Source organism: Coenobita brevimanus, chromosome 85 (genome assembly GCF_032717465.1).
Source record: "Coenobita brevimanus isolate Jiangsu-jjx chromosome 85, ASM3271746v2, whole genome shotgun sequence".
In the NCBI taxonomy this organism is placed as follows: Eukaryota; Metazoa; Arthropoda; class Malacostraca; order Decapoda; family Coenobitidae; genus Coenobita; species Coenobita brevimanus.
In genome coordinates this window covers 7,758,245-7,785,999 of record NC_137038.1, presented here as the reverse complement: position 1 = coordinate 7,785,999, position 27,755 = coordinate 7,758,245, and the positions used below count along the sequence as shown (strand labels likewise).

At 41.9% G+C, this 27,755-nt stretch overlaps 2 protein-coding genes across 2 annotated transcripts in view; both read right to left on the bottom strand.

Moving 5' to 3' along the window:
• Positions 1-17: 17 nt before the first annotated feature.
• Positions 18-5,898, bottom strand: Mnat9 (microtubule-associated Nat9). Its single transcript, XM_080280564.1, has 2 exons — positions 5,882-5,898; positions 18-634 (listed from the first exon to the last, which is right to left on the bottom strand). Exon 2 carries the CDS (start codon positions 621-623, stop codon positions 18-20), a length of 606 nt encoding a protein of 201 aa, XP_080136690.1. The 5' UTR covers positions 624-634; positions 5,882-5,898.
• A 15,527-nt stretch (positions 5,899-21,425) lies between these two features.
• cpo (RNA-binding protein) overlaps positions 21,426-27,755 on the bottom strand; it is a 52,745-nt gene continuing 46,415 nt past the window's right edge. Inside the window, 2 exon segments of the mRNA XM_080280533.1 lie at positions 21,426-21,503; positions 22,792-22,966. Coding sequence (XP_080136659.1) covers positions 21,426-21,503; positions 22,792-22,966 — 253 coding nt within the window.

Genomic DNA, 27,755 nt, shown 5'->3' with positions numbered 1-27,755 from the left:
ATAATTCTGACACTTAATTATTCATAACACTCAGTATGTGTGAGGCATGTGTAACTCATGGTGTTTTCAGTAAGCCATGTCTTCCAATCCTCATCCACCTCCACTTCTAACGTCACCTCCTGAAAAGCATCTGAGCGACTTGTCTCTGTAAATCGCATCTTTTTAAACATCTTGATGCTTGGTTCATTTGTTAGTCCAATCTTTACCTGGTAATGTGTTAATCCAAGATTTTCAACTCCATATCTAAACATTAGCAACATGGCCTCCCAGCCCCGTCCCTGACCTCGAAAAGCTTCTTCCGCAATCATTATCTCCCCTTCTGCATATTTCTGATTCTCTGAGTCCACTAGAAATAGGTTAGTGTCACCAATCATGGCCTCAACCTCAGAATCACTCTCAGTAAAGATCTTATGATCCAAAACAATAAAAGTACACTTGTCCTCATCTTCAAGCCAAGACTGTTGCATATTATACTCCTCCTCTAGGGTCAATTGCTCGGAAGCTGTCAATTCACGAAGATACGGAGATTCCATCCAACGGTGGTACTTTTCTACATGGATTGCCTTATACGGCACCAGCACCACAGATGAGCCACTGATGCGTGTGTTGCTGTTGGTTCTCATGGCTGACAGGCCTGAAAGAAATGGAGTACTGCCACTTGAAAAGAACTGTACAACACTGGCACAGTCAACGACATACTGTACGTAGCTAATGTAGGCACCTCAGCTGTTGTTGCTTATCCCCATTCTGTTTGACCAAGCAGAATTGTTGATCACAGGTAAGCAACTGCTTCTGTGGGACTGTCCTACAGGTACAGTACAGTAAATACACCTTGAAGGGAACTAGCATCTCCTTGTGGCACAGCACCTTAAATGGGTCAGGCCAAGGACCTTCCCCATGGAGAGGTGCAGGGAAATATGAGGAGGTTTGAATCCTGGATCGCAGTTACACTGTTCCACTCAAGGTGTACAGTGCCATCACATGTGGGCTCCTCTTCAGCATCTGGTGTTTGAGTATATGCTGATAATTAAATAAACTGCGCTTGCATAACAAAAGAATCAGTCAGGCTATGTTCATATCTCATACAGCACTATGACATAACTTGTTTCAAATTTATTATGACTTTAGAACTTGCAGTATTAATGCTGAATCAACTGATTTCTTGCAGTCCACTGGTGTCATGTCCAGATGAGCCTGGGGTTGCAACTATTACTAGCTACTTTGATGACAATGACAACAACAATGATGATGATGATAATAAAGAGGAAGAAGGAATGAAAAGGTGAGACAGGCTGTGGCGCAAAAGAAGAAAGCATATACTGGGTGGATGAGAAACAAGGGCGTGGAGGAAGCTGAGAGATGGGAGAGAAAGTTATATGTAGAGAGGAAGAGAGAGGTGAAAAGATTAGTAAGAGAGAGTAAGAAGAGAGTGGATGAGGAATTTGAAAGGAATTTGAGTGTAAAGTGGAGAGAATGTACGAAAATGTTCTGGAAAGAGGTAAACGGAGTTCAACAGTGATATAGAAGTAAGTCAGGGAGTGAAAGATAAAAATAGTATATTGCTAGTGGAGAAGGAAGAAAATGTCAGCAGATGGAGGGAACACTTTAAGGAATTGTTGAACACAGAAAATGAAAGGAATGTGAGTATAAGTGGCTGGGGAATGGCAGGGAGAAGAAGGGAGGTGAGAAGAGAGGAAGAAATCAGCAGGACAGAAGTAGTGGAAGTAATCATGAGAGTCAAAATGGGGAAAGCCCCAGGAACTGATGGAATGTGTGGTGAAATACTGATGCATGGGGGAGAGACTAGTAGAATGGATGTGAAAGATGTGCAGATTGACCTGGGAGGAAGGTAGAGTCCTGGAGGATTGGAATTTAGTATAATTATTCCCCTGTAAAAAGGAAAGGGGGAAAAAGATGTGTGTGGTAATCATAGGGGCATTTGTCTTCTAAGTGTAATGGGAAAAGTATATGATAGGATACTTGCTGACAAAGTTAGGGAAATAACAGAGGAATTAGTTGGGAGAAGAACAGGAAGGTTTTAGGATGGGAGGAGGTTGTGTAGATCAGAGATTCATTTTTAGCTCTCGAGTAAAAACGTTGCTAGAGAAGGGAAAGAAATTGTATGCGATCTTCAAGAATTTGAAGAAAGCATATGACAGGGTGGACAGACAAGGATTGTGGAAAGTATTAAGAATATATGGAGTAAATAGGAACTTGCTGAATGCCGTGAAGAGTATGTGTGAGAGGGGTACGGCTGCTGTATGCGTGGATTGTGAACTGAGTTAATTTTTCTATTTGAATGTTGGATTGAAACAGGGATGTGTCATGATGATGTCCCCATGGTTGTGCAATCTGTATATGGATGGTATCATAAAAGAGGATAAAAGGTAGGCCAGTGGATGTTGGAGCAACCCTAATGAGAGAGGGCAGTGTTTAGAAACTTCCTGTACTGCTGTTTGCAGATGATACTGTATTGTTAAGTGAAGACGAAGGGGAACTATAATGCTTGGTGAATGAATCTGGGAGTGTGTGTAAGAAACGGAATCTAAATGTGAATGTAGGAAAGAGTAAAGTTAAGGTCTTCGAGAGAAATGAAGCCACTGAATGTACAGTGAGGCTGGATGAGGAGGAAATGGAAAATGTGAGTGCATTTAAAGACATGGGTAGTGTGATGAGTAAGGATGGAAGTTTAGAGTGTGGACTGCTTGAAAAGGTACAACAGGGAAGAAAGGTTGCTGGTTCTTTGAAAGCAGTGATAAGGAGCAAGAAAGTGAGCATAGAAGTAAAAAAGTCACTGCATGACAGTACTGTATTGTGATACCAACTCTAACGTATGGATATTAAGTTTGGACCTTGTTGGAAGGCCACAAGTCAAGAGTGAGAGCAGTGGAAATAAGTTATTTGAGAGGAGCATGTGGAGTTCCGTGGAGAGGAAAACTGACAAATTATGAAGTGAAGAAGCACTGAGGTGTGGCAGTGGATGTGATAGAAAGCGTTAGGAGAAATACACTGAGGTGGTTTGGCCATGTGGAGATGATGGAGAGCAAAAGACTAGAGAGGAAAGTGTATATGAGTGAAGTGGAGGGGGGGAGAGGGAGAGGGAGGATGAGGATGAAATGAAGGGATGGAGTGGAGAGGTATATGAAAGAGGGGGGTGTGAGATGGGAGCAGCACAGTGAAATGCATTGGATAGTGCGACATGGAGGCAATGCAATTTGTTTGTGGCCATCCCTTATGGGACTGAGGCATTTGGCAATAGACAGACAGAAGAAGTAAAAGAAAAGAAGTACCGGAAATCGAGTGTGTGAGAAAGCATAATATGGAAGGTGATGAGGCTAGGGAACTGACATTGGATCGAGCCGATCTGTAGTATTTTGTACAGTGGAGTGTATACTGAGGGTTTGGCATCCATTTTTCTCCATTGCAGTGACAGTCATTGGACTGACTCCAGCTCAAAGGAGGTATGAAGTACTTGAGTGTGGAAGTTTATGCCTGTGGGGTGGGGTCAGGAGTCCGTAGGCTTGAATGGTGAGTAATGACTGTGTGGCCCATTTAAAAGGGAACACTTCTGGTTAATTTCTCCTATTTTGTCCTTTCTCTTGCACTCTCAACACTACCTTACCCCATCCTTTGATGGGAGGAAGAAGTATGGATGACGATATTGATGAACACAATTCTCTATGGCTTGTCCATTGCAACTGCTTTGTTTAGTATTTTGCATGTAGAGTTACATGGAGAGACAGACAAATGAGGATGTGAAGGAATGTTGTGGTGTGGATGTGGAGGTGAAAGAAAGTGTTAGGAGAAATACATTAAGGTGGTGACAGTTTTTGTTGTGACTAAACTGCCAAAACACATTAACTTGTTTCACATTCTTACTGTTAAGTTTCTTTTCTTTCTTCCTACATTGCTTCCAACATTATTTTCTTTTACTTTTAACTTGCCCTAAGTTTTCATAAAATATCAGAGGCTATCCAGAAAGAAATTAATGAATCCACCTGCTTTAGTTTTATTTTCCAAACTTAATCTCACAAGATACAGTATCAGTAAGTTTTTTTTGTGGGTTTATTAATGCAACTGACACTTCTTCTCTGGCTTTGCATATTGGTCTGAGGTGCTGAAATTTCTGGGGAGGTGGGGTCTGTTAGGTGTCACTTGTGATTAGACTTAAAAAAAAAAAAAAAAAAAAAAAAGGGTAAACATATGCTCTACTTTAAGCAGTAGAAGCACCTTCCCAAATCAGTTCTTCCTCTTCCTGATAGTCTGTTACCAGTGTATTTTTCTGGATTGGTAAATAAATGTTTCTACAGTTAAGTTTGTCTCCCCGTTGTTTTTTGCTACATTTTGCTGTGACAACTCTTGTTTGATTCCAGCTGGGATATGGGAAATGAAATCCACCTTTGAGTACATCTGAATAAGTTTCTTTCATTAGGTCAGAAACAAACCACTGTACGTATGGCTTAAGGAACACCATGATTATAACAAGGTGGGATAATTTTCAGCAGGAAAAAGTAATACACCACCCTAAAAAGTCAGAAAAATACAGAAAACAAACTGAAGGAATATGAAATGAACTGGTAAGGTCTTTCTGCTCCTTCATGTAAAGAATACATTTACCTAAATAAATGAATACAGCATCAGCAAAAAAATCTGAATGTAAAACTGTGAGTGGACTTCTAAAAATTAGCATATACAGTATACTAAATTTCAGTCCAAACATTCCCCAATTACTGTGGGTGTTGTTAACCTATACAAACACCTAATCTTTCATGACACTCCATCAGAAACTGTTGGAGATGTTGAATTCATATATAACACATAGAAACAGCTGGCATCTGCGACACTAAGACACACAGCATCATGTGGTATACTGAACAGCAACTGAGGCCAACGACTAAGGGAAGGCTAGAGCTGGCCTTGGTTTGAAATGAATTACAGTACACAGGTCAAGGTTAGGTAAATAAGGGTGAAGGTAGATTAATGTCTAAAATGACTTGTTGAACTCCATTTGCATCTTTAATTCCCACCATTACTGGTTACAAGTTAGGGGGTAATGCTAATCTCAGAAACTGGTTATTTTCGGGGAAATTTAGGCAAAAATCATGTGAATCACATCAGATACCACAGGAAGCTCATAAATCTATTGTCAAGTACTGGCATAGCCTATACGTTGAAACTTAATATTTACCCCCCAAAATAACCCCTGTTTTGCCTTCTCTTATTAGGTTTGACCTGAGTCTCCAGGCCTAAGACTGGAAAAACGTAAGAAGATTAGATTACGGTACGGTAGTTAATTAATCAAGGCAACCTATCCCAGCATGTGTGAAAATTATGAAAGCACAATTAAAAAAAAATAAAAAAAATGTAGAAATAAATGAAATATAAGAAAAATGTATAGAAAGAATGGTATTACTGCAGTTTCAGACAGTCACGCCCTTCACTTAGGCTAGTTAGGTTAGTTTAATTAGGTTGGGTTACCTGTTAGGGTAAATAGGTTTGACTGGTCTGGTTAATTTAATTAGGTTAGGTTACCTGTTAGGGTTGTTAGGTTTGACTGGTCATTACAGTAGTTTAATTAGGTTAGCTAAGCTGGGTAAGGTTAGACCAGGTTAGATAAATCAGAATAATCTTGACTGTCAAAACATACAAATTTACCAAAAGAACGATTACCAAAGGTTAAAAATAAAAGAAGGTAGATTTAAGACATCTGTATCATAGTGCATGAGTTACCTATTGCAATACTGGACTACTCTCAGGTCCTACCGTCCTACTGGAGATGCTGGATCATGCAGCAGGCCAGGTTTTCTTATTTCAGCATAGCTAGTTTTCTATACTGATATATTTGGGGAAACATAACCAAAACGAATGCTGTACTGTTTACCTTGTTTAAACACTTGGAAATTCTAAGGCAGTGCGATAAGAGTTCCCGCCTTTTCAACGGTACTTCCTCTCAGGTACACACTAACTTATGATCATTATGACGAAGCTCATGTAATCACTGCTTAGCCACACATACTCTGTCAGCTGTTCCTTGATCATGTATATATTCTGTATATCTTTACAATAATGAACATCTCAATCAATGTTGGTTTATTTATGGTACAAACATTATAATGAAAATAATACCTGTGATATAAACAGTACACACCCCCTGAGGGTAGGGTCTTTTTTCAAGAATACTCCCCCAGTATCCCTGCTTGTCGTACGAGGCATCTAAAAGAGTTGGCGGAGGGTTAGTGCCCCTCCCCGGAAAAAAGCTAACTAAAAAAAACGAACAAGAAGCCTCGGACAAGGACTGACCAAAAGATGACGACCAAGGACCGGACAGTGGACGTGATACGGATCGCAACACGGACTGTAAGCGGTGCGAATGATGAGGTGAAAGAGAGAGAGATTGTCCAGGTGCTTGAGGGTGCAAAAGTGGATGTATGTGGAGTAACTGAAACTAAATGGAGAGGAGAAAGTGTGAGAGAATGGGAGTATGGATGGGATATATGTGCAGGAGTAGGTGAGAATGAGAGGGCAAAAGAAGGCGTGTGTATTGTGAGTAAAAGATGGAAGAACATAAGAGAGTATGGATCAGTTGGGTCAAGGATTGTGTGGGTAAGATTGAAAGTTGGAAAACAAATGTGGGCGATTGTGTGCGTGTATGCGCCAACGCAAGATCGTGCAAGCAGAGTGAGAGAAGAGTTCTGGACAAATGTGGAAGTGTGGATGGAAAAGTTTGGAAGGAATGAGAGAGTGTTTTTGATCGGTGATATGAATGGTAAAGTAGGGAATGTGAAGGTGGATGGAATAGTTGGTGAGTGGGGTGTGCCTGCTGAGATAGATGAGAATGGCAGTGCGTTAGTGGACACTTGTGCCGGGAGGGGGTTGGTGATAGCCAATACCCTCTTCAGGCACAAAATGATCCACAGGTATACATGGCGAGTGATGAGAAGAGTGGGTGGTGAACTGAATGAAAGGAAGGCAATGATTGATTATGTGTGTGTGGATGAAAGGATGCGACGATGTGTAATGGATGCAAGAGCTTGTAGAGGTTGGGGGAGTGGACTTTCTGACCACTACTTAATTGGTGGTGGCCAGTATCAAGATTCAAGCAGCATGAAGAAATAGAAGAAGGGAAGGACGGGAAGAAGGAGTAGTTGCAAGGAGAGTGGAAAAGTTACAAGAGGATGAGAAAATGGCAGAATATAAGAGAGAAGTAGCGGAATGATTGGGTAAATACGAATTGGAGCAGATGGGGGAAGTGGAAGGTGTGTGCAGGATATATATACAGAAGAAATATGTGCAGCATGTGATGTGGTGTGTGGGATGAAGAGAAGACGAAGGTGGGTGCAAGGAACAGCATGGTGGAATGAAGAGGTGAGACAGGCTGTGGCACAAAAGAAGAAAGCATACAATGAATGGATGAGAAATAGGGGCATGGAAGAAGTTGAGAGGCGGAAGAGAGAGTTATATGTAGAAAGGAAGAGAGAGGTGAAAAGTTTAGTAAGAGAGAGACTAAGAAGAGAGTGGATGAGGAATTTGGAAGGAACTTGAGTGTACAGTAAAGTGGAGGGACTGTAAGAAAATGTTCTGGAAAGAGGTGAAAAGAGTAAGACAGGGTGGAAGTGAAGTTAGCAGGGGAGTGAAAGATAAAAATGGTAGATTACTAGTGGAGAAGGGAGAAAAAGTGAGCAGATGGAGAGAACACTAAGGAATTGTTGAACATACAGGATGGAAGGAATGCGAGTATAAGCGGCTGGGGAATGGCTGGGAGAAGGAGGGAGGTGAGAAGATAGGAAGAAATCAGTAGGATAGAAGTTGTGGAAGCATTGAAGAAAGTCAAATTGGGGAAAGCCCCAGGAATTGATGGAGCGTGTGGTGAAATGCTGAAGCATGGGGGAGAGATAGTAGTAGAATGGATGTGGAAGATGTGCAGATTGGCCTGGGAGGAAGGTAGAGTCCCGGAGGATTGGAAGTCAGGTATAATTATTCCCTTGTACAAAGGAAAAGGGGAAAAAGAAGTGTGTGGTAATCACAGGGGCATTTGTCTTCTTAGTGTAATAGGAAAAGCGTATGGTTGGATACTTATTGACAGAGTTAGGGAAAGAACAGAGGAATTAGTTGGAGAAGAACAAGGAGGTTTTAGGAAGGGGAGAGGTTGTGTAGATCAGATATTCATTCTTAGATCTTTAGTGGAAAAGTTTCTAGAGAAGGGAAAGAAGTTGTATGCGGCTTTCATGGATTTGGAGAAGGGATATGACAGGGTGGATAGACAAGGATTGTGGAAAGTATTAAGAATATATGTTGTAGATGGGAAGTTGTTGAATGCTGTGGAGAGTATGTATGATGGTGCTAAGGTTGCAATGAGTGTAGTTGATAAACTGAGTGAATTTTTCTCTTTGAAGGTTGGGTTGAAACAGGGATGTGTCATGTCTCCATGGTTGTTCAATCTGTACATGGATGGGGTGGCAGTGGATGTTGGAGTGGCCCTAATGAGAGAGGGTAGTGTTTGGAAACACCCTTTACTGTTGTTTGCAGATGATACTGTGTTGTTGAATGAAGACGAAGGGGAGCTGCAAGGCTTGGTGGATGAGTTTGGGAGAGTGTGTAAGAAACGGAATCTAAAGGTGAATGCACGGAAGAGTAAAATGATGGTCTTTGAGAAAGGTGAAGTCAGTGAATGTACAGTGAGGTTGGATGGTGAGGAAATGGAAAATGTGAGTACGTTTAAGTACATGGGTAGTGTGATGAGTAAGGATGGAAGTTTGGAGGGTGAAGTGCATGAAAGGGTACAACAAGGAAGAAAGGTTGCTGGTACCTTGAAGGCAGTGATAAGAAACAGGGAAGTGAGCATGGAAGTGAAAAAGTTACTACATGACAGTATTGTGATACCAACTCTAACGTATGGAAGTGAAGCTTGGACGTTGTTGGAAGGACACAAGTCAAGAGTGAGAGCAGTGGAAATGAGTTATTTAAGAGGAGTCTGTGGAGTCACATTGAGAGACAGGCTGACAAATGAGGATATAAAGGAGCGTTGTGGTGTGGATGTGGATGTGATAGGAAGCATTAGGAGGAACACACTGAGGTGGTTTGGCCATGTGGAGAGGATGGAGGGTGAGAGACTGACGAGAAGAGTATGTGAGTGAGGTGGAGGGAGGGAGAGGGAGGGGGAGGCCGAGGATGAGATGTAGGGATGGGTGGAGAGGTATATGAGGGAGGGGGGTGTGAGTTGGGAGAAGGGCAGTGAAATGGTGAGGGACAGGGCGACGTGGAGGCGATTAGTTTGTGGCCATCCCGTAAGGGGTTGAGGCGTCTGGCAATAGATAGATAGATAGATAGATTGATTGATATATAAGATCAGATAATGTTAGGTTATGTCCACACTGCCGAATATTCCGTAACTTTGTGTTACAGAACAAGGTTACAGTAACATGTTATGGTATGTTTCGAAACAGTTCTGGAACATTTATGGAGTTCTGTAACTAGTCCACAGCTACCACTGGATGTGTGATAATGTTCCTGACAATGTTACGGAACGTGCAGTAACTTCGTGTAACCTTGTCACAGTAATATGTTACTGTTAAGTAGGTTACGTAACCTTGGTGTGGACGTACCCTTACTGATCTTTCATTCAACTAAATAAAGGTAGAAGTATTTTCAACCAGCCACAATAAATGAAATCCCACGTCGCCTACCGTCACAGGTGCCTGTACCGGTCATTTTCTTCGACTTAGTTCAAATATTAGGATTACATTTAGCAGGGAACACTGTATTCATTTCCATGGCTGTTCAATATTTATATGGGTGGGGTTATGAGAGAATAACTCGAGTAAAAGAATGATGAAGAAAATAATGAAAGACGAAGGGTAAAGTGCCTCAGATCCATGCAGTACGTAGGCAGGTACAGTACATAGTAACTATGTAGACTGGTGTGGTTTTATAATTATTGTCTGTAAGCTTCGTGCCTTTAAAGTTACCGTAGATAAAGAGTTAAGAGGTTGTTGTTGAGAGAGGTGACCCCCCAGTGTGTTGTTCTTGTGAGTGAATAACTGAGAGATTAATTTCATTGGTGCAGAAAAAGAAAAGGCAGATGTTTAAAGGAAGTGAAAAGTAGATGAATGGAACGTTGGTGTTGTGATAGAAAAAAGGAAGTGAAAAGTAGAGTGCCAAAGGGAAGAAAAATTACTGGTGCTATGAAGGCCTTGACACAAGTCTGAGCGTGGAAGCTTCGACAGGATTGCACTAAAATAACTGAGGCTCCGGTATGGCATGGAAACAAAAAATCAAGGCTTAGAGTGGTGGAGATGAAGCTCTTGAGAAATGTGTGTGGAGTACGGAGAGGATAGGATGAGAAATAATGTGATTCATGAAAGATGCGGAGTGAGGAAGTCTGTGGACAAGAGGCTTAGGTGGTATGGATATATAGAGAGCATGGGTATATAGGGTGGTGAGAAGGGCATCTGTGAATGAGCTTGAAGGTGTGAGGAGGCATGTAGGCCAAGAGGGTTGACAGATCTAATGAATGAGTATGCGAGAACGAGGTATGGAAACTGACGAATCTCTCAGGAACTGATAAGGAATGGAGGTGGTTGGATGTACGGGGTGCATGGGAAAGGTTTGACGTCCCTTTCATAAATTGACAGTCGTCGGAATGACTTGTGTGTGATAATTAATTACACAACTGTATATGAAAAGGTGAATCCATCAGATGGAGCCACGAGTCCGGGGGTTTGAATGGCGAATGAATGGATGTGGCTCGTTTCATTGGGTATACTATTGAGTAGTTTCCCCACTCTGTTTCCTTTTCCTTTTTAGACCCTACTTCACTGCATCTGGAGGTGAGAAAAAGGGGCGGGATGATGACTGAATAAAGAAAGACACATTCTCTCTGTTCACACACACACACATAGAACTGGAACTTATTTTCTAAACGGATTAAACAAAAATGGAACCGAGCCAAACACTACAACACAAAATCCATCCATCCATCCATCATCCAATTCTACGTTGCCCCATGAGAAGCGTAGAAGCCTGGGGCTAGGCAATCTGGTCCTGACATTTAAGATGAGTGACCAGCCTCACTCGTCCCTGAGTGGCATTACATGAGCAATAACTCCAACCATCCCTTGGATATAAACCCTCACCGGCTCAATCCGATTGGAGTGCTGTAATTACCCACCAAACCACCAGGTGCCATAATTTGGTTATATGGTTACCACCCAGCATAGTAAATGGTTTCCTGGTGTACAGGAAACCATTAGGCTTGTCACTCAGTGTAGACTCACCCATAGGCAGAAGGAAGAGGAAAGAATGAAAGACAAAAGAGGGAGTATAAAGTCACCCGTAGGCAGAAGGACGAGGAAAGAATTAAAGAAAGACAGAAGAGGAAGGAAGGAATGGAGAGAGAGGAAAGGAAAGGGCAGACACCCGAGAGCAGCACTACATCGAGTGAGTGGATGGTGAGCGCCCCCACCTACCACATGCAGCACAAAATGATAATTAAAATGTATTCTTACCACAGATGGATGGCTATATACTTCTTCCCACAAAATGGATGTCCAGGTATATTTGTCCTTGCTCAGTAACAACCCTACACGGAGTATGTGCTGTATCGTACCTGAAGGACGGCCCCACAAAAGCTGCCTACCTGTGGTCAATGGGTCTGCTCGGTGGACATAAGGGTTAGGTAAAAACAACCACCACAGCGTTTGTTATTATGGACCAAGTTTATGTCATAAGGAACTATAATAAAACCAGGCAAATTTCTTCACTATTTAAGTTTTATTTCCCCTCCTTTGGACCCTAAACAGATATGATATAGTTTATTAAGACATGACAAGAGGTCCGCGCCACACTACACCAGTTGCCGCCTCACTACGCTAATGATGGGGACAACACAACGGGAAGGAATGGCTAAGGTTAACTAAATTAGGTATGGGAAAACATCAATATCAACCTAGGTATCAGGAAAAAAAAAAATCATTATAAACTTGGGTATGGAAATAACTTGGGCTGGGTAAAAGTCTGCAGAATGTAATGTACGGTACTGTATAAGGCATAGCAAAAGTGTAAGGCAGCAAAACATCTCAAAAACACATGATAATTGTAATGGACGAGAGAATTACCTCCACTGTCTCAAATTTACAATGAAGTGTTACAGTAAAATTACTGAGTTAATTTAATGCATGAAATTGTTGACAAATATCACTTTAACATAACTTTTCCTTCGGTAAAATAAAGCCTTTTTATCAACTCAAATGCCAGGGATTATTAGCCAAACCTATATATTACATACAATAATGGAATGTTCTATAAATAATACATTTAAACAAACAATATATTCATTACAGATAAAAGGTAAGGGAATGTTAGTCAAGCACTGTATTACATTTCATGAATATACAGTACAGTGTTTGGGATTACGTATTACTTTGGGTTAGTAATTTTCCTGCCAGTTATGACGAACCAAACTTATCATACCAATGCTGAGAATAATAAATGAACGGTGAAAGCTTTGGTAAGGAAATACTTGGTCTTTTAAATAGTATCACAAACGACCGAGAATAACTTAAATGCAAAAAAATAAAGCAATCTGTCATGACTTAATAGTTACAAAGCTACCATAATAAACAATGATACAGGGATTTGTAATAACTACATATTACAAAAAACTACTGGAGGGAAATGGTTCTTAAATACAAAAAAGGGAGTACTATCCACACCTCATATAACAGAATAAAATAATGGGGATTTTCTGTTCGTTTAAGTACAGAAATACAAAAAATGAACAACCTCCTCTTTTTCAATTATTACAGAAGATAGATACAATTACCTACTTAAGTCTACAAAATAACGATACATAATAGCATTTTTTCTTCTTAAAAATAAAATTCTCTGGACTTACAGCCTACAAAATTAAATACAGTACAACCTAGACATGAAGGACTTAGTAAATGAAACTTAAACATGATGATGCCTCCATAAAGCATCACATAAGTACACTGACCTGCTAATTGTAGTGTCACATTAGTACAGTGATGTTCTATTCAACTCCTTCAGCTTGACGATCTAGTTTTTCAATTCCGTACTTGCCATCTCTTAAATATTTATATTCAGCTTAGGAGAGCCTCAGCAGATACTTCACTGATCCTCTCACTGCAAGGACTTCTCCCTTTAGCTGAATAAATCATCAAGTGACAACAAGAATGGAAAAATCAAAATAAATCGACTAAGTAAAGAAGTTACGAACATGCCAACTGCAGTGATGTGTTACAGTACTTACAGCGTCACTTAAGTACACTGACCTGTCGTTCAACTTATCGCTTATGACTTCTGGGGTTAGTTGGTTAGTAGGTCATCTTTGGAGTAACTTAGGTATTGAGTTTGATGCAACTGTTAGTGGTTTACAAGTGCTCTGCAGCAGAGCCACAAAATTAGTATTTTGTACGCATAAGACTGCCAGATGCCTTCAGATGTTTTAAGTACAATATTTTTTTAAAGGACTGATATGTGCTATTAACCTTATATTGCCTTGTAACAAATGCAGAGTAATAACAATATTACATAAATATTTGAAGTTACTTCATGTTCAATTTGTACTTTGCACCGTAATGTCGTTATCCCAGTAAAGTATCTGATCAGAACTCTGATTATGCTAAGCCGGCAGTACCTAAAAATTTATGATATGCAATAAAGTCTCTGATTACTTAAGCTCACATTAAAGATTCTCCATGATATGTTTTAACAGTCAGATCATTTTTAACACTAACCTATGACTATCATTTTCTTTTTGTGTCAGCCATCATGCAAAATCCCTCAAAATTCAGGTCGAGATGCACAAATCAACAACCAAATTATCTGCACCAGAAAAATCACTCAATAATACGACTAACATTAACTTAGGGAAGGGCTATGGGGGGAGGGGCTGGGGGAGGGGGGCAGTCAGCAACAACCAGTTCCCTGCCACAGAACTTCCAACTCACTGAGGTAAAATAGGAACAGCAAACTAGGCGTTTCTTGGGTGAATATACCACGAATACATCACTAGGTACTCACTGTATACTAACAATTTTCTTTTTTAACTCGCTGATTACTGAACTGCTGACAACGTTTCTATGTTTTAATCTGCTATTTTCTGACTGTTTACTTAGTACCTAGTCTGCTGTCCAAACAGTATTGCCAACACAAGCCCACTGCTGTGTTTGGGTACAGGGTTGCCAAAGCTGGGCCATGGCTGACCTCACAATATCAATGAAAATTCATCAGATAATTACAAACTGACATGAACATAACATACAGCAACAGCTCATACTCCAGTGCTGACTGTTACATTGACGACAAAGAAGTTATTTTGCCCAATACGACAATGATAGGCATTAATGTAAACAGCGTAGCAACTGTTAACACTTGACCCCTATTGGCCTGCACTGATCTAATGTTAAAAGAATAAACTTTAGAAGGCATTGAATGGTAATGCATTAAATTAATAAACAATACAAATATTATTGCTCACAGTCCGATCTAAGCTACAAACCTGAAAACTGACTTTAGTACGTTGAACAAGGCTAGCGTTAACAACAAACTTCCATCTAGATCAAGAATTAGGCAAGCAATAATCTTTAGCGCTACTAAGCAGCACAAACTATCCAGATTTATTGGTTACAGTATTGTTATGATGGAATATTTAAGGATTTGGAAGAAATACACATACTATAAATATTACAAAAAGGCAATCGAGAAAGTTTGTCAAAATATGCTTCTCATTATTTCACAGTCACAAATTCCCCACTTACAGCATTATGCAACAAGAAGCTAACTTTAAGTAAATTTCCGAAAGTCTCAGAATCACATTCATACCTTGGAACTCTTTGTCTCATTTATGCCAGAGTTGAGCATAGAATATTACTGAAATGCTTACAACTGCAGCCAACCAGACAGAACACTTGTTGGCTTCCTGCTAGGTATTCTACAACTTCACCTAATTTGAGCATAAGTGACCTATCCAACGGTGAGTCCAGGATATGAGTGTGGTTCAGAGACAAAGCTGACCAAGCTTCGAAACGCTGTGGTCCAATATTATACAGAGAACCAAGTTTGCACAGATTCAGATTCAAGTTTGCGCAAATTCAGACTCAAGCTTGGGCAGATTCAGACTCAAGCTTGTGCAAATGCATACTCAAGCTTGCGCAGATTTATATTCAAGCTTGCTAATGTTCAGATTCAAGTTTGCACAGATTCAGATTCTAAATATCATAAATCCCTGCAAAGTATGAATCTGTTACCTAATACAAGCCTAAAATCTTGGACACACGAAAACTCGACTCTGTGCAAAACTGAGGTCAGGTATAGTCACTTACAGGTAATATTAAGCTAAGCCTCAAATTTGCATGACACGGAAATCTATAAATTGATGGCCTAGGCGAGGTTGCTTCACATGGGTTCTGTAGTACGTGGGAGTTTCGTGAGGTGAGGTCGGCCAGTTCCCAGCCAAGGTCCCCGCACTGGAGTGGTGGGTAGACAAGCACTGGCAAAAAATATTGTTCACTTCGAAAGGTCACTTGATGCTACGACACACTTAGTAGGCGATATAACGTTCAGGGAAACTGTTGACGAAAAAACGCGGCGGAAAGCTATACTGACCTCCATATCAAAATTAAGACCAAAAATATCGGGAAAATATAAATTGTCTTCTTACAATTAGAGAAACAAGAAGATCGTTTATATCTGGAAATAAGCCTAAGCAAAAAGCCCATTTACTTGTAGCCATATCACTTGGGGGTAAGGGGAAGGGGAAGGAAAAAGCACAGCTAATGTACAAAAAACGAACGTCACTTTTTTTGCTTTAAGTATCATCTGGACACAAACACAAGAACACAGCTTGACTTGACAGCTAGAGTAGTACCCTCCACAAACCAATGGATTGTTCCACCATCTGTATAAGAAACTACCAACACAAAACGTTCCCTTAAAAAATGTCTTCGTTTTCATCTTGTAAGGCAGAGATTCATGGGGCAATTCTAGAGTGGCAAACTGTATTAAAATGGCACTGAAAACCATTACTAGCATTAGGAATTACACCGGATCTAGAAACTTGATTCCATTAGTCTAAATTTTAAGTTCACTTCAAATCTCTAGTTAGAGGCAAAAACATGATTCAAAAGCCCTCTAGAACTACCCTGTGGCAAGTGTTTCAGATGAGAAGCTTCCGTAAGTCTAAAACGTCTTTTATACTGTATATTTTTTTTTAGTATATTGAAAACCAGAGGAGAACCGGCATGGAGACAAATACCACTGGTAAATAATGATCCAAGTTTAAACTGGACTACAGCACAAAGGTGTAAACAGACCTAAACCTATTACCTCACACATAGCCTTCACCCGGGCAAGCATGACGAAGCTATCAGTCAGTTTATCCTCGTCTTCGCCGGGAATATCAAGCTTCCTTCAGCAGCACACACACAGGTTAAGCCTTCAGTGCCGTGTGGGCTTACTCAGCATTCCTCTCTGCTGATCAATGGCCCAAGGAGTTATAGGAACCACAACTACCAGGACAATCAACCAAAGCAAGCAACTAGAACCTCGGCTACTCTAACTCAACTACCACCAATCACTGCCCGGAAAATCAACCAATTCCACTGCAGTAGTCCGAATAGTCCACCAAATATCTTCTCACCTGAACCGCCTCGCCTACTGATATGTACTAAAAACGAACATCACTTCTTGAGCTCATAACAGCTACAGTTTTCAAAATGGACGGAGAATTGGTCAAGCCGGGGATGGTCTCTGCGCTGAGGTCGAGAGGTGGGTGGGAGGTGCGTGGAGTGGGTGTGGGGTGGAGCAAGTGAGTGGGGGGAGGTGTGGGTAGGGTGTCCTGTGTCTGTGGGTGAGTGGGGTGGGGTTGTGTGGGAGAGGGGAGACAAGGCAGCATTAAATGGGTTGGGGTGGGGGTGGGGGGGTAAAAGTTAAGTGTTAGATCACAGTGGATTATGAGCACTACAGTCCAAGCTGCCTCCTACATACATATACATTTATATATATATTTATATTTATATATATTCATCTTTACTTCTTCTTAATATTCAACTTTTTTTAGTATTTTTAACATCTTTTCTTTGGCTACATTACGGCATGGACGAGATAAAGTCGTCTGCCAAATATAATAACAAAAAACAAGCGAGACTGGCCAGGGAGAGAAGAAAATTTATATATAGAAACTGGGATGACAAATGCTGCTCTTCAGAAACATGCTTCACCAAACTAATACCTCCTTCTGATGTGAGCAGACAAAACCCATATATATATTTTTTTTGAAGTACTTTCGTTTTATAGTGCAAGAGTGCCTTCGATAGCTTGCCAAAATCAAAGAACTTTTTTATAAGATGGGCATATGAATCATTCCACTGCAATAGAATAACAGACTAACTTTTGCAGGGTCAATGAAAAGGGATAACAAAACAGAAATAGTATGCCCCTGAAACTGAAGATTTCCTTTTAGTAGTCTGCATGAGATAATGATTAATAAGTAAAGGAAAGAATTTACAGAAACGTACTTCAGAAAACAGAAAAGATGAGGTGCAACTTCATAAAAAACAAGCATGATAAAAAAAAAAAAGGTAGTAAAAAGGGGGGGAGGGGGGATTCAAAATGAGAGAGAATGATACAGGAAATGACTATATATAATAAAAGAAAACAAGAAGGGATGAAAGATGAGAGAAAACGAGCGAGGGAACTAGGGGAAGGCCAGAGGGGGGTTCAGAATGAGAGAAAACGTGAACTTTGAGAGAAAAAAGAGAAAGTTGAGAGAGAAGTAAGCCTGGCCAGACGATTGCTGCAGCGTGTGTGAGTGTGTGAGCTACTCTGCCCCTCTCGACCTCAGACATCCGACATTCCCCTGGGCTTGAGGGTTGATCTCTGGGGGGTGGAGGGGCGGGGATGTGGGGCTTTGGGATAGTACTGTTGTCCCAAGAGATCATGTGGGATAGTACAATAGTCCCAAGAGATCATGTGGGATAGTACAGTAGTCCCAAGAGATCATGAAGACAACTCCTCTCACAATGGGTGTGAAATATGCTGACTGGCTGAGAGTTACACTTGCTATCATAACAGTGAACTACCTCCACTTGGAACTTCAATAGGACATTACATTCTTACACTTACATAGAGTGCATACCTCAGTCCCTCAAGTATAATCGTGAGCCAGAGTTTTTGATCATCTTGTACCCCTACCCACGACTGGATCAAAGTTGTTCAGGCCTCACAGTGAACAAAGACGTGTTGTTCTGGTATTTAGGTGGTAGTTCAGAGACTTGCCAGACGAAGAACTGTTCACAATGTCACTGTTCATCGTTCTGTGTGGCAAAGCATAAATTACCAACAGGGTCTTCTTCTGGTGTGAGGCCTTAGCTATCACCTCCCTTAAGCCATTAATGAGGTTGAGGGTTGGCTAAAACACTGACTCACGACTATATGATCCAAACCAAAATGATGAGAGTCATCTAGGTAAGAGTCTCTTGTCTGCCCCGCCCCGCCCCACCGCCGCCCCAGCCTACACTAGGGGGCGAGCAGGTTCCTGGTAGGGTCCTGGAGCCTGCATCAACACCGACACTGATGATACACACTACAATATGACAAAACAGATATTGATATACCACATTCAGCAGCCATGACAGACACGGCACTTGCCCTGCACGCCCTGCCCTCGGGAAACTGGGGATGAGGGGGATTTTTCTTTCTTTTTGAGAGGGGGAAGAGGGCTTTAACTTTCCTTACCCCCAAACAACAGCCCTGCCCTCTGAAAAACAGGGGAGGGGAGGGGAGGGTGACTCTGTGGGAAGAAGGGACTTGTGACCCCGTGTCCGCCCACACAAGTTTGTCTTCACGAGACCCCACAGGTGCATTAAGTAAGGGCAGGAAGTGCGGCAGGGCGGTCCCGGTCCTGCCTGGGCCGGGCTAGATATGTACTGTACCTCATACAATATTATGTCTCAACATCAACAACTAAGACTGGAATATTGGAACGGAATAGAGGCGAAAAATATGGACAATCAATTATTCCTCTAACACTAGCAGAATAGTGTCACTATATACAAGCAAGGAGGAGGCACGGGGCTGCTGGCGGATGGGGATTGATCGAGGGGACCCAGGGACTTCCACCAACGACCTCCCCCCTCCTAAACCAGGCAGATTTCCCCTGTGCCCCTCATGTCATTAATTAAGGTTTATTGCTATCCATAAACATAGCTTCATATCAACTGACACACCAAAGGTTACTATCAACTTACAGTACTTAGTAATTTTATGTTTTTTATATAAGAATGAAAGGCAAATTAAAACTACTGTATACAATCCGAGAAACACTGGGCTAAACGTAAAGACTCCGGGTGCAAATTGTTTATACGGGATATAATGAGCACCTCGATCTTCGTCTTGCCGGATGCGAACAAACGGACACAAACGGCCTCGTCTTGTGGGGGAGCTGGGGGGTAGAATAAGGGGGGGGGGCTATAGAAGCGCGTAGTTAAGTTTGTTCAATCTGCCGTATCGTACGCTCAAAAAAATAAGTTTCTCCTAACCTACTTGCCTGCGCCGAGCCTGCCCTCATTCCTGTTTTTATTTTTTTTTATATTTGGTCTCATTTTCCGTGTGGCTGGGATCCCACTGAGCTCTAGTATCCCTTAAGTATGAGATCAGGACCTTTGCTTTGGTTGCAGCTTCACTAGATCGGCAGAGAAAAATCTTTGGTACGACTGAGGAACAAAAGAAAATGCCAGACCTTAAGACAGTCCACAAACAGATGCCAACAACTATCCAATGGAGTTTACCTATCCCAGAAGCAGCTGACTATTCAAAGGGGCTCCAACACCGTCTCAGAAGCAGCCACCTTCCCCTACACTCTCTCACGACCGCTAAAGGACTCTCTCTCAATGCCCGGAGATTGGATTAAGTAAATTGTACAGCATTCACAGTGAGAAGTACATTATCACCACAACCATTCTCGACCATCCACTGGCTACCCCGGGCCTATTCCAGACTATCCTGATACAAAGCCACGGATATTTTTTTTTATATTTTTTTACATTTTTTTGCGGACTAAGGGCAGGCACGGAGCTGAGATAAGCCTACGTAACCCTTCTCTAGGTACACTAAAATTGGGAGCTGTTTTTAGAGAGACTTCCTAGGGAGGTAAGGAATGTTTAGACTTTGTTTCAAGGGGGATAAAGGGGAAAATGGGGGGGGGGGGGGTGGAACTTTTTTTTTTTTTACCTTACCTTTTCAGTGTCTTTTTTTCAGTTTGTCTCTGTGTGTCTGGGTAAGTGTGCATCTGTGTGTTTATGCAGGTTATCATGGATGTCAAAAGAATTCTGTTTAAGGTTCACATCAAACCTTTCCCTACACAACCTTTTCAAAGTTCAAAAATTCAAGCCCACATTACCAAAGCTTATGGCAAGTCACATTCAAAAAACGTCCATCAAATTCTTCGCACGCATGCAAAATCTCAAATACCAGTTTTCCTTTCTTCTGAAGGAAAAGTCAAATTTTATACATCAAGAGGTTATATATAAAAACTCAGGGCGAAGACTAGAATCATAACAACAATAGTAATAAATACCTGTGCACGAATCTTTTGTGAGGTGATGATTTTGGACGGTGTAAAAAAAAAAAAAAAAAAAAAAAAAGAGAGAGAGAGAGAGAGAGAGAGAGAGAGAAGGAAAGTTTCATATATACCTGTACTTCATTGGGAGAGAAATTAAGAAAAATAATATCTTGCCCATTTCCTTTCCTGCACTAACTTTCAAAACACAATTCACCATGTTAGCTTCTCTTTAGTTTTTTGGAGTGTTTACGTATTCCATTTTCTTCGGGGGTGTCTTCGTTTTCTATCTTGGGGTGTCTGCGTGTTTTATTTTTCTTGGGGTGCTTGCGTCCTCTTGTTTCCTTGATTTCTTGTTTGTGTTGGCTTGCTTCGACTGGAGATCTGTGCGGGTGTGGGTGTGGGTGCTGTGTGCTCCTGCAAGGGGGTGGCTAGCTGTCTTGGGGTGACTGGACTGGCTGAGTTTATATAAAGAACAGAAAATGGGTAGGATGTGAAAGAGGAGGGAGAAAAGAGGTCGGTGGAAGAATGAAGGCTGTAGGTTGAGATGGGTGAGAGCAAGGAGAAAAGGATGGAGGAAGGCTGATACGAGGGATATGAGAGAGAGAGAGAGAGAGAGAGAGAGAGAGAGAGAGAGAGAGAGAGAGAGATGTGGGAGGAAAAAGTAAGAATGTGAGAGCATAGGAATACAAGTGTGTGAATGACAGAATAAGAGAAGAAGAAAAGTGTGACAATATAGAGGAAAAAAGGCGTAAGGAAGAATTTAAAAAAAAAGTGTGAAAGATAAACAGGAGTGTGTGAGTGGTATGGTGGTGTGGGTGATGTGGTGTGGTGGTGGTGTGGTGGGTTAAGCCAGGACAGTTACGAAGCCAGGCGCTCCATGTGTGCCGGGGGTCGAGGCTCCATCAGCTTCAGTCTCGTGTCCCTGGAAGAAGAGAGACAATATTAGGGAGGAGTTTAGAGAAAGTTTTAGAGGAACAATACTGTACGTGAGTGACTCAGAATTACTGAGCCCGGATACAACTGATGCTGAATCTATAACCCACACGATGCAACTGTTGTTCCTTGTTTAAGTGGCTGATGAGGGCTGTACCTAACCCTTCCAGCTCGATTAGTTACTCCTAAGATGAATAAAATCTTGAGACCGGAATAAAACGCACACGCACACACACACACACACACACACACACACACACACACACACACACACACACACACACACACACACACACACACACACACACACACACACACACACACACACACACACACACACACAATTTACATAAGTCTGGAAGAATTACAAGTTAAACGTTCAAAGGGTGTGATTGGTTGAGTGCGACCTGGGAGTGTGTTTAAGGAGAAAGTCTGGAGTGGTGACAGCATTTGTTGACGATGTTGGAGAGGCGGTCGTTGTGTTTTGTGATGGATTTTGCGGCGTTGTGAAGCTACTGCCAAGCCATCAGCACAGGACTATTACAGAGCAAGGGGACAGGGGTGGGGTGGGGTGGGGTGAGGTGAGGATAGGTGTGGAGGGAATGGGCAGGTCATGAGGGAATAAGCGGAGAACTCAATCCTTCCACCAAGTATGGTTCAAATTAGATCAGAACTGTTTTACGTATTTTGTTCGTGCAGAAGCACGGGCCAAACTCGGACCTTGTAATGTAACCATGACCGTTTTAAAAATCGAGCCCTTCGTTCTTGCATTACCCTCAGCTCGTCCATCAATTTCGGTCGAAATCGAATAAATACAGCTAAAGTCAAAAATTATCAAATTTTGGCATGGCACTGTGACCTTGACCTTTGATCTGTTGTTCTAGAAAAACAGGTCAACCCCCGGCTGTCCCTCGACCTTTCCACCAAATTTGGTTACCATTGGATAAAAACTGAGTATTTTTTTCCCCACAGAGACAGACATATACAGAACACACGTCGAACAAAACACACCTCTCTTGCTTCGCTGGCGCGCGTGCAACTACCCATCTATGGTCATCGATTTACATTTAAGTATTCTTTCACAAATAAATTTTCCTTCCTGCTAATTCAAACTTCTCTTTCCCTACACTCCACATACATCCCTGTGTCACCTCACTCACAGGAAACCATCAACCACTACATTTTCATCCCTGTGAATTCTAACTCCCCATTTTCCCATCTTCATATTTCCTACTTCCTCCTCTCCATACTTCCTGCTTCCCCTTCTCCATACGTACCCCAGGCGCCATTTTATTCTTAGCAAACTCGATGCGTATGCCGCCGACTGCCCCTAGAGTCAACCCCTGGAGGGCGTGGCAGGCAATGGCAGCACACCTGACATCTGAGAACTCCACAAAGGCTACTGGCAACACACCCTTTGAGAGCATGCGCAGGCGGGAAAAGCCGGGCAAGCTGTGGGCAGGAGGCCGGGTGAGTGCGTGCGGGCGAAGACGAACAGGGAAGTTAGTGTGGGTGACGGGGTGCGTGGGTGGGTGGGTTAGCTAGCTGGGTGGGTTAGTAAGCTGGGTGGGTTAGCTGGTAGGGTGGGTGTGATGGCAGGGTGGGTGTGATGGCAGGGTGGGTGTGCGTGTTTGCAGGGTGTAGTTGACTGGGTGGGTTGGTTGGCAGGGTGGGTAAGGACTGGTGTGAGCGACGGAGTGACTGTACACAAGAACAAATAAGCTGAGGGGAGTTTGTTGGCACTGACGGTTACTTGCACGTTGGCAGTGTTAATGTTGGCAGCAAGATAGGTCATGTGGAGGGCTGGGTTGTCAGGGAAGGAGTTGGCAATGCTTAAGAGTAGGCAACAATTAAGAGGGTAGGAGGTGGCAGGAGTGAGGGCAATGGAAGGGTAGTTGCGTCTGTAATTACTGGACATGAAAGTGAACACAGGCAGACAAGTGGGTGTGGGTGGGGAGGTGAGGATGTGTGTGTACTACAGGGAGGTGGATGGGTGGACTGTGTGGATTATACGGACACTAAAAATTCAGTAAGGGTGATGAGGTATGGATTAAAGTGGAATAAAAACCGTGTATATTTAGGGTTATTCATATATAATTCAGTGGCTTAAATTTCTTTCACCTGAACAATTTTAGTCAAGGTATATAAAATGGTGTACACCCCCCAGAAATTAAATAACTAGAAAAACAGTGGTAAAGTAATGATTTAAGATTCTCGTGAAAATTACAATAGTCTGTGAAAATTTCTGGCAAAGAATAAAAAAAAAATCTATAAAAACTCTACTTACGCCAACTGGTCTAACAAATAAATAAATAAATAAATAAATCAACGTGTAATAACGACCTTGTATGCGGTAAAGAAGGTTAGACTTGATAAACTAACCTAATCAATCGCTTCTTACCATCACTGCCTCTGATGCCTTGCTCTCTCTCTCTCTCTCTCTCACACACACACACACACCAGTACTCTGTTCTCTTCCACTCTTTTCCTTCACACAACACACAATCTCCCTCTTCCATCAGTATTGTTCAATTTTATTTTCCAGAACTCTTCTTTGACACCTTACCTACATGCATCTTGTCCATCATTTTAAAGTCTCTCTCATTTCCACTACTAGATCTCACTTCCATAGCCCTTCCTTTCATAAATTCTCATACACTTTTTCATTACCTTTGCCATCCGCCCGGCTCATACCTACAGCTGTTCTCAAAAGTATAATTTCTACCAGTTACACCAAAAAATTCTCTGGCATTCGCTCCCCAGGTTTCACTGTCACAGGTGGTGCCGGAGAGGGATGCCTTCATGTGGTGGCACATATATGACTGGGTGGTGGAACTGCCAGGTTATATGAACATCCCTCAATCCCCTCCCATCCTTATCCCCAGTAAGGAGGATGGTGGACTGCGGAAGAATAGCAGCTTCTGTCTGCAGTCCACCGGGTTCACGTTTAAATGAACCTGGGGTTGCAAGTACTACTACTACTACTACAACTACTACTACCACTGCCGTGGTTGCTGCTGTTGCTGCTGCTAGTGCTACGACTACTGCTGCTACTGGTGTCGAAAGGAGCGTATTTTCTAATTACAGTATAGTGCGTTTAACTTAGTAAAGATCCCTTAATCCTTTTCAGCTCTAACCAAGGAGACTCATTCTACCTGATAAATACGGCTCACTGAACTTCAAGACGTGACTCAGTTCCGTCTGGAGAGAGAGAGGAAAAAAAAAAAAAAAAAAAGCGCCTAACCAGCCATCCAACTCCCTACACTAAAATAAAAACTTCCTCCAAGAGATAAAATCCGCAGAGAATACGTGGCATATACGCATCAATAAAATATCCTTCTATATGGCTGCCAATGTTTTTTATAAGAGAACAATCATCACCATCATCATCATCATCACAAACACTACCACCACCTTCATCATCATCACAAACACTACCACCACCTTCATCATCATCACAAACACTACCACCACTTTCATCATCATCACAAACACAACCACCACCTTCATCATCATCTTCCTCTTTCTTATCATCATCATCAATGGAACAATGGATATTTGCCTTTTCTCATGATTTTTTACAGAACATCATGACACAAAAAGTTAATGAGCTTATCAAGGGTTTCTGATAAACAGTACCATGTGAAAATATGAAAGTACAGTAGTGTTAAAAAAGGCAAGAGGTGCGTGAGTTATACAGTTAAAAAGTCAGTTACAGTCATCCTCACTATATACAGCTACCCTAATTTCTGTCACTACTCTGCATCACCAACACAACACCAGTACTATGGAGTGCGTGCATCATATCACCGTCACCATCACCATACACATCATCATCATCATCACTCTGCAAGCATCCTCTTCTCTCCATGTACTCGTATCCTGTCCTTTCGTTAGCCATGTTTCACTACCGTAAAGCATAACATTTTTCACCCATGTATTGTAGGCAGTACCCTCGTATCGCATCATATCGTTTATAAAGACTCCAACATGCTTGCACGCGTCAGCCTTGACCACCTAATGACGGCTCTCCATGCTACTCGATCTCTAGCAGTCTCCCTATTCAGTTTCTTATCCCTGAGATCATACTCTATGACTTCAAGGTCTTTTTTTTCTTTTTTCTTTTTTTTGGTCTGCCACTCGCTACCCTACCCTCGACATTCGCACTTCTCACTTTCCACACCCAGGTGTCGTCTTCCATCCTCTCAACATGCCTAAAGCATTTCAAACTACCCCTCATCATTACAACACCAATATATTCCAGTCCCGTCCTTTCTCTCAACTCTTCGATCGCATTCATAGCTCCCCCAAGCCTCGCATTCAAGGACGCACTACACATCCATCTACTCATGGTCATTTCTGTACGTTTGAGCCCATGAATATCCTCTTCCCTTACTGCCCAGGCTTCATAACCATACGGCATTACACTCCTAACATATGACGCATATAAAGATCCTTGAGCACGGAGCGAGAGCCCTCTCAATGTTAGGAGGGGCAACAGCTCCCTCAACTTCCTCCAACCACTCCTTACCCTAGAGACACAACTAACTCCAGTCTTACCTCCTGCACATAATGTGCCCCCCCCCAAAAAAAAAAAAAAAAAAAAAAAAAAATCTACCCACTCCAGAGACTTACAAACAACATCAATCCTTTAATGTCTGACACTGTACGTGCTCCCCCCAACATACTGCACACACGAAATCAGCATTATTTCGTAGCCTGCCACTAATACCACAACATCTCTTACGCAGCCACCTATCACAGACACTGCACAACATGGAACTACTTCCCACATTCACATGGCCACACTCCGTCTGCTCTGGCGGTACTGCCATAAACCCTAATATAATCATCACTATTGTTTTATCCTCTGCAAAAATAAAATCAATTTCAATCCAGCATCATTCTTTCGTCCTTAATCCTTCCTTTCTGGTGATCTGGTTGGTTAAGGCACTCCAACCAAGTATTCATGGGAGGGTTATGATTTTCTACTCACAAATTGCCACCCAGGGAAGAGGGACTGGCTATTCTTGCCTTTAATCTCTGGTCTGAGGAGGCTAGCCCCGGGTTCCTACGCTCCTAATGGTGCAATAAAGGTGTAGGATGGTGTACTATACTTTTTTCACACTAACCTGGCCTAAATGCGCCATCTCTCCATCCTGAATCCTGAATTATTATGTATAAACAAGATCTATAATGACAGTCACGAAGGAATGCTGTGGTAAGGATGTAGAGCAGAATAAATTAACATTAACTATGATGCTAGTCACGAAGAAGTGCTATGATAAGGATGTTGAGCCGTCGCGCTGACTTTTTCTACCACCCAGCTGTGTGATATAAACTGCAAAAAGACGAAATTCTGGGCCAAGTTACGGTAAAATGAGTATAACAGAATCAAACACCTTATGAAAGTGAATCTAATGCCATGTTCCTAAGTTCGGAAAGGGTGGCCACAAACGAATCGCCTCCACGTCATTCTGTCCTCCGCCATCAGTCTGCCGTCCCTCCAAGTCAAGGCTAGTACAGTACGGTGTTTAGTTATATCTCTAACGGGTCAACTGATGAAGGCTGAGACACTATCCAATCAACACGTCAATCATCAACCACCGGACTCCCTCTTGTCTCTTTTTCTAACGGCCTAAAATTGTCATCCCTCCATCTTAAATGCTCAATTGTACCAATAAATTAGCACTACAATACGATGCTAGTCACGATGAAGTGCTATGGAAAGAATTTAGAGTCATAAAAGTGTCATTTTCTTCCACTGGGCTACGTGAAATAGGACACAAAAGGACGAAAATCTGGGCTAAGTCAAGGTGAAAAGGGGACTTACTGTGAAGTGTCAGAATATCCAGTACATTAATATTACAAGCAGACTGCCATAAGCACATAAATATTGCACGTACAGTATCACAAGTACTTAAATATTACATGTACAGTGTTATAAGTACCAAAATGCACTTACCCTGGACGTACACTTTCAGCTCTTAAAATTCTGCTCTTCGTTTACAAGTTGCTATAACACAGCATCAATAAAGTAAACTGTTATTTTAATCTTCCCTCAACCACCAACATGCCAGTACACCTACAACTACACTGGCTCTCTCTCATGGTCGGGGGAACTCTCTCCCTTCCAGGTAACGCCAGACAAATACCTTCAGTTGAGTGAGCCATAGGAGCATGAGAGTTAATAATAGCATCATAACCTTCTCATGGCCAGGATAACTCTATTATCCATTCA

What these genes read in the sequence shown, in the direction of transcription:
- Mnat9 (XM_080280564.1), bottom strand. Translation starts at nt 623, where the DNA reads ATGAGAACCAACAGCAACACACGCATCAGTGGCTCATCTGTGGTGCTG.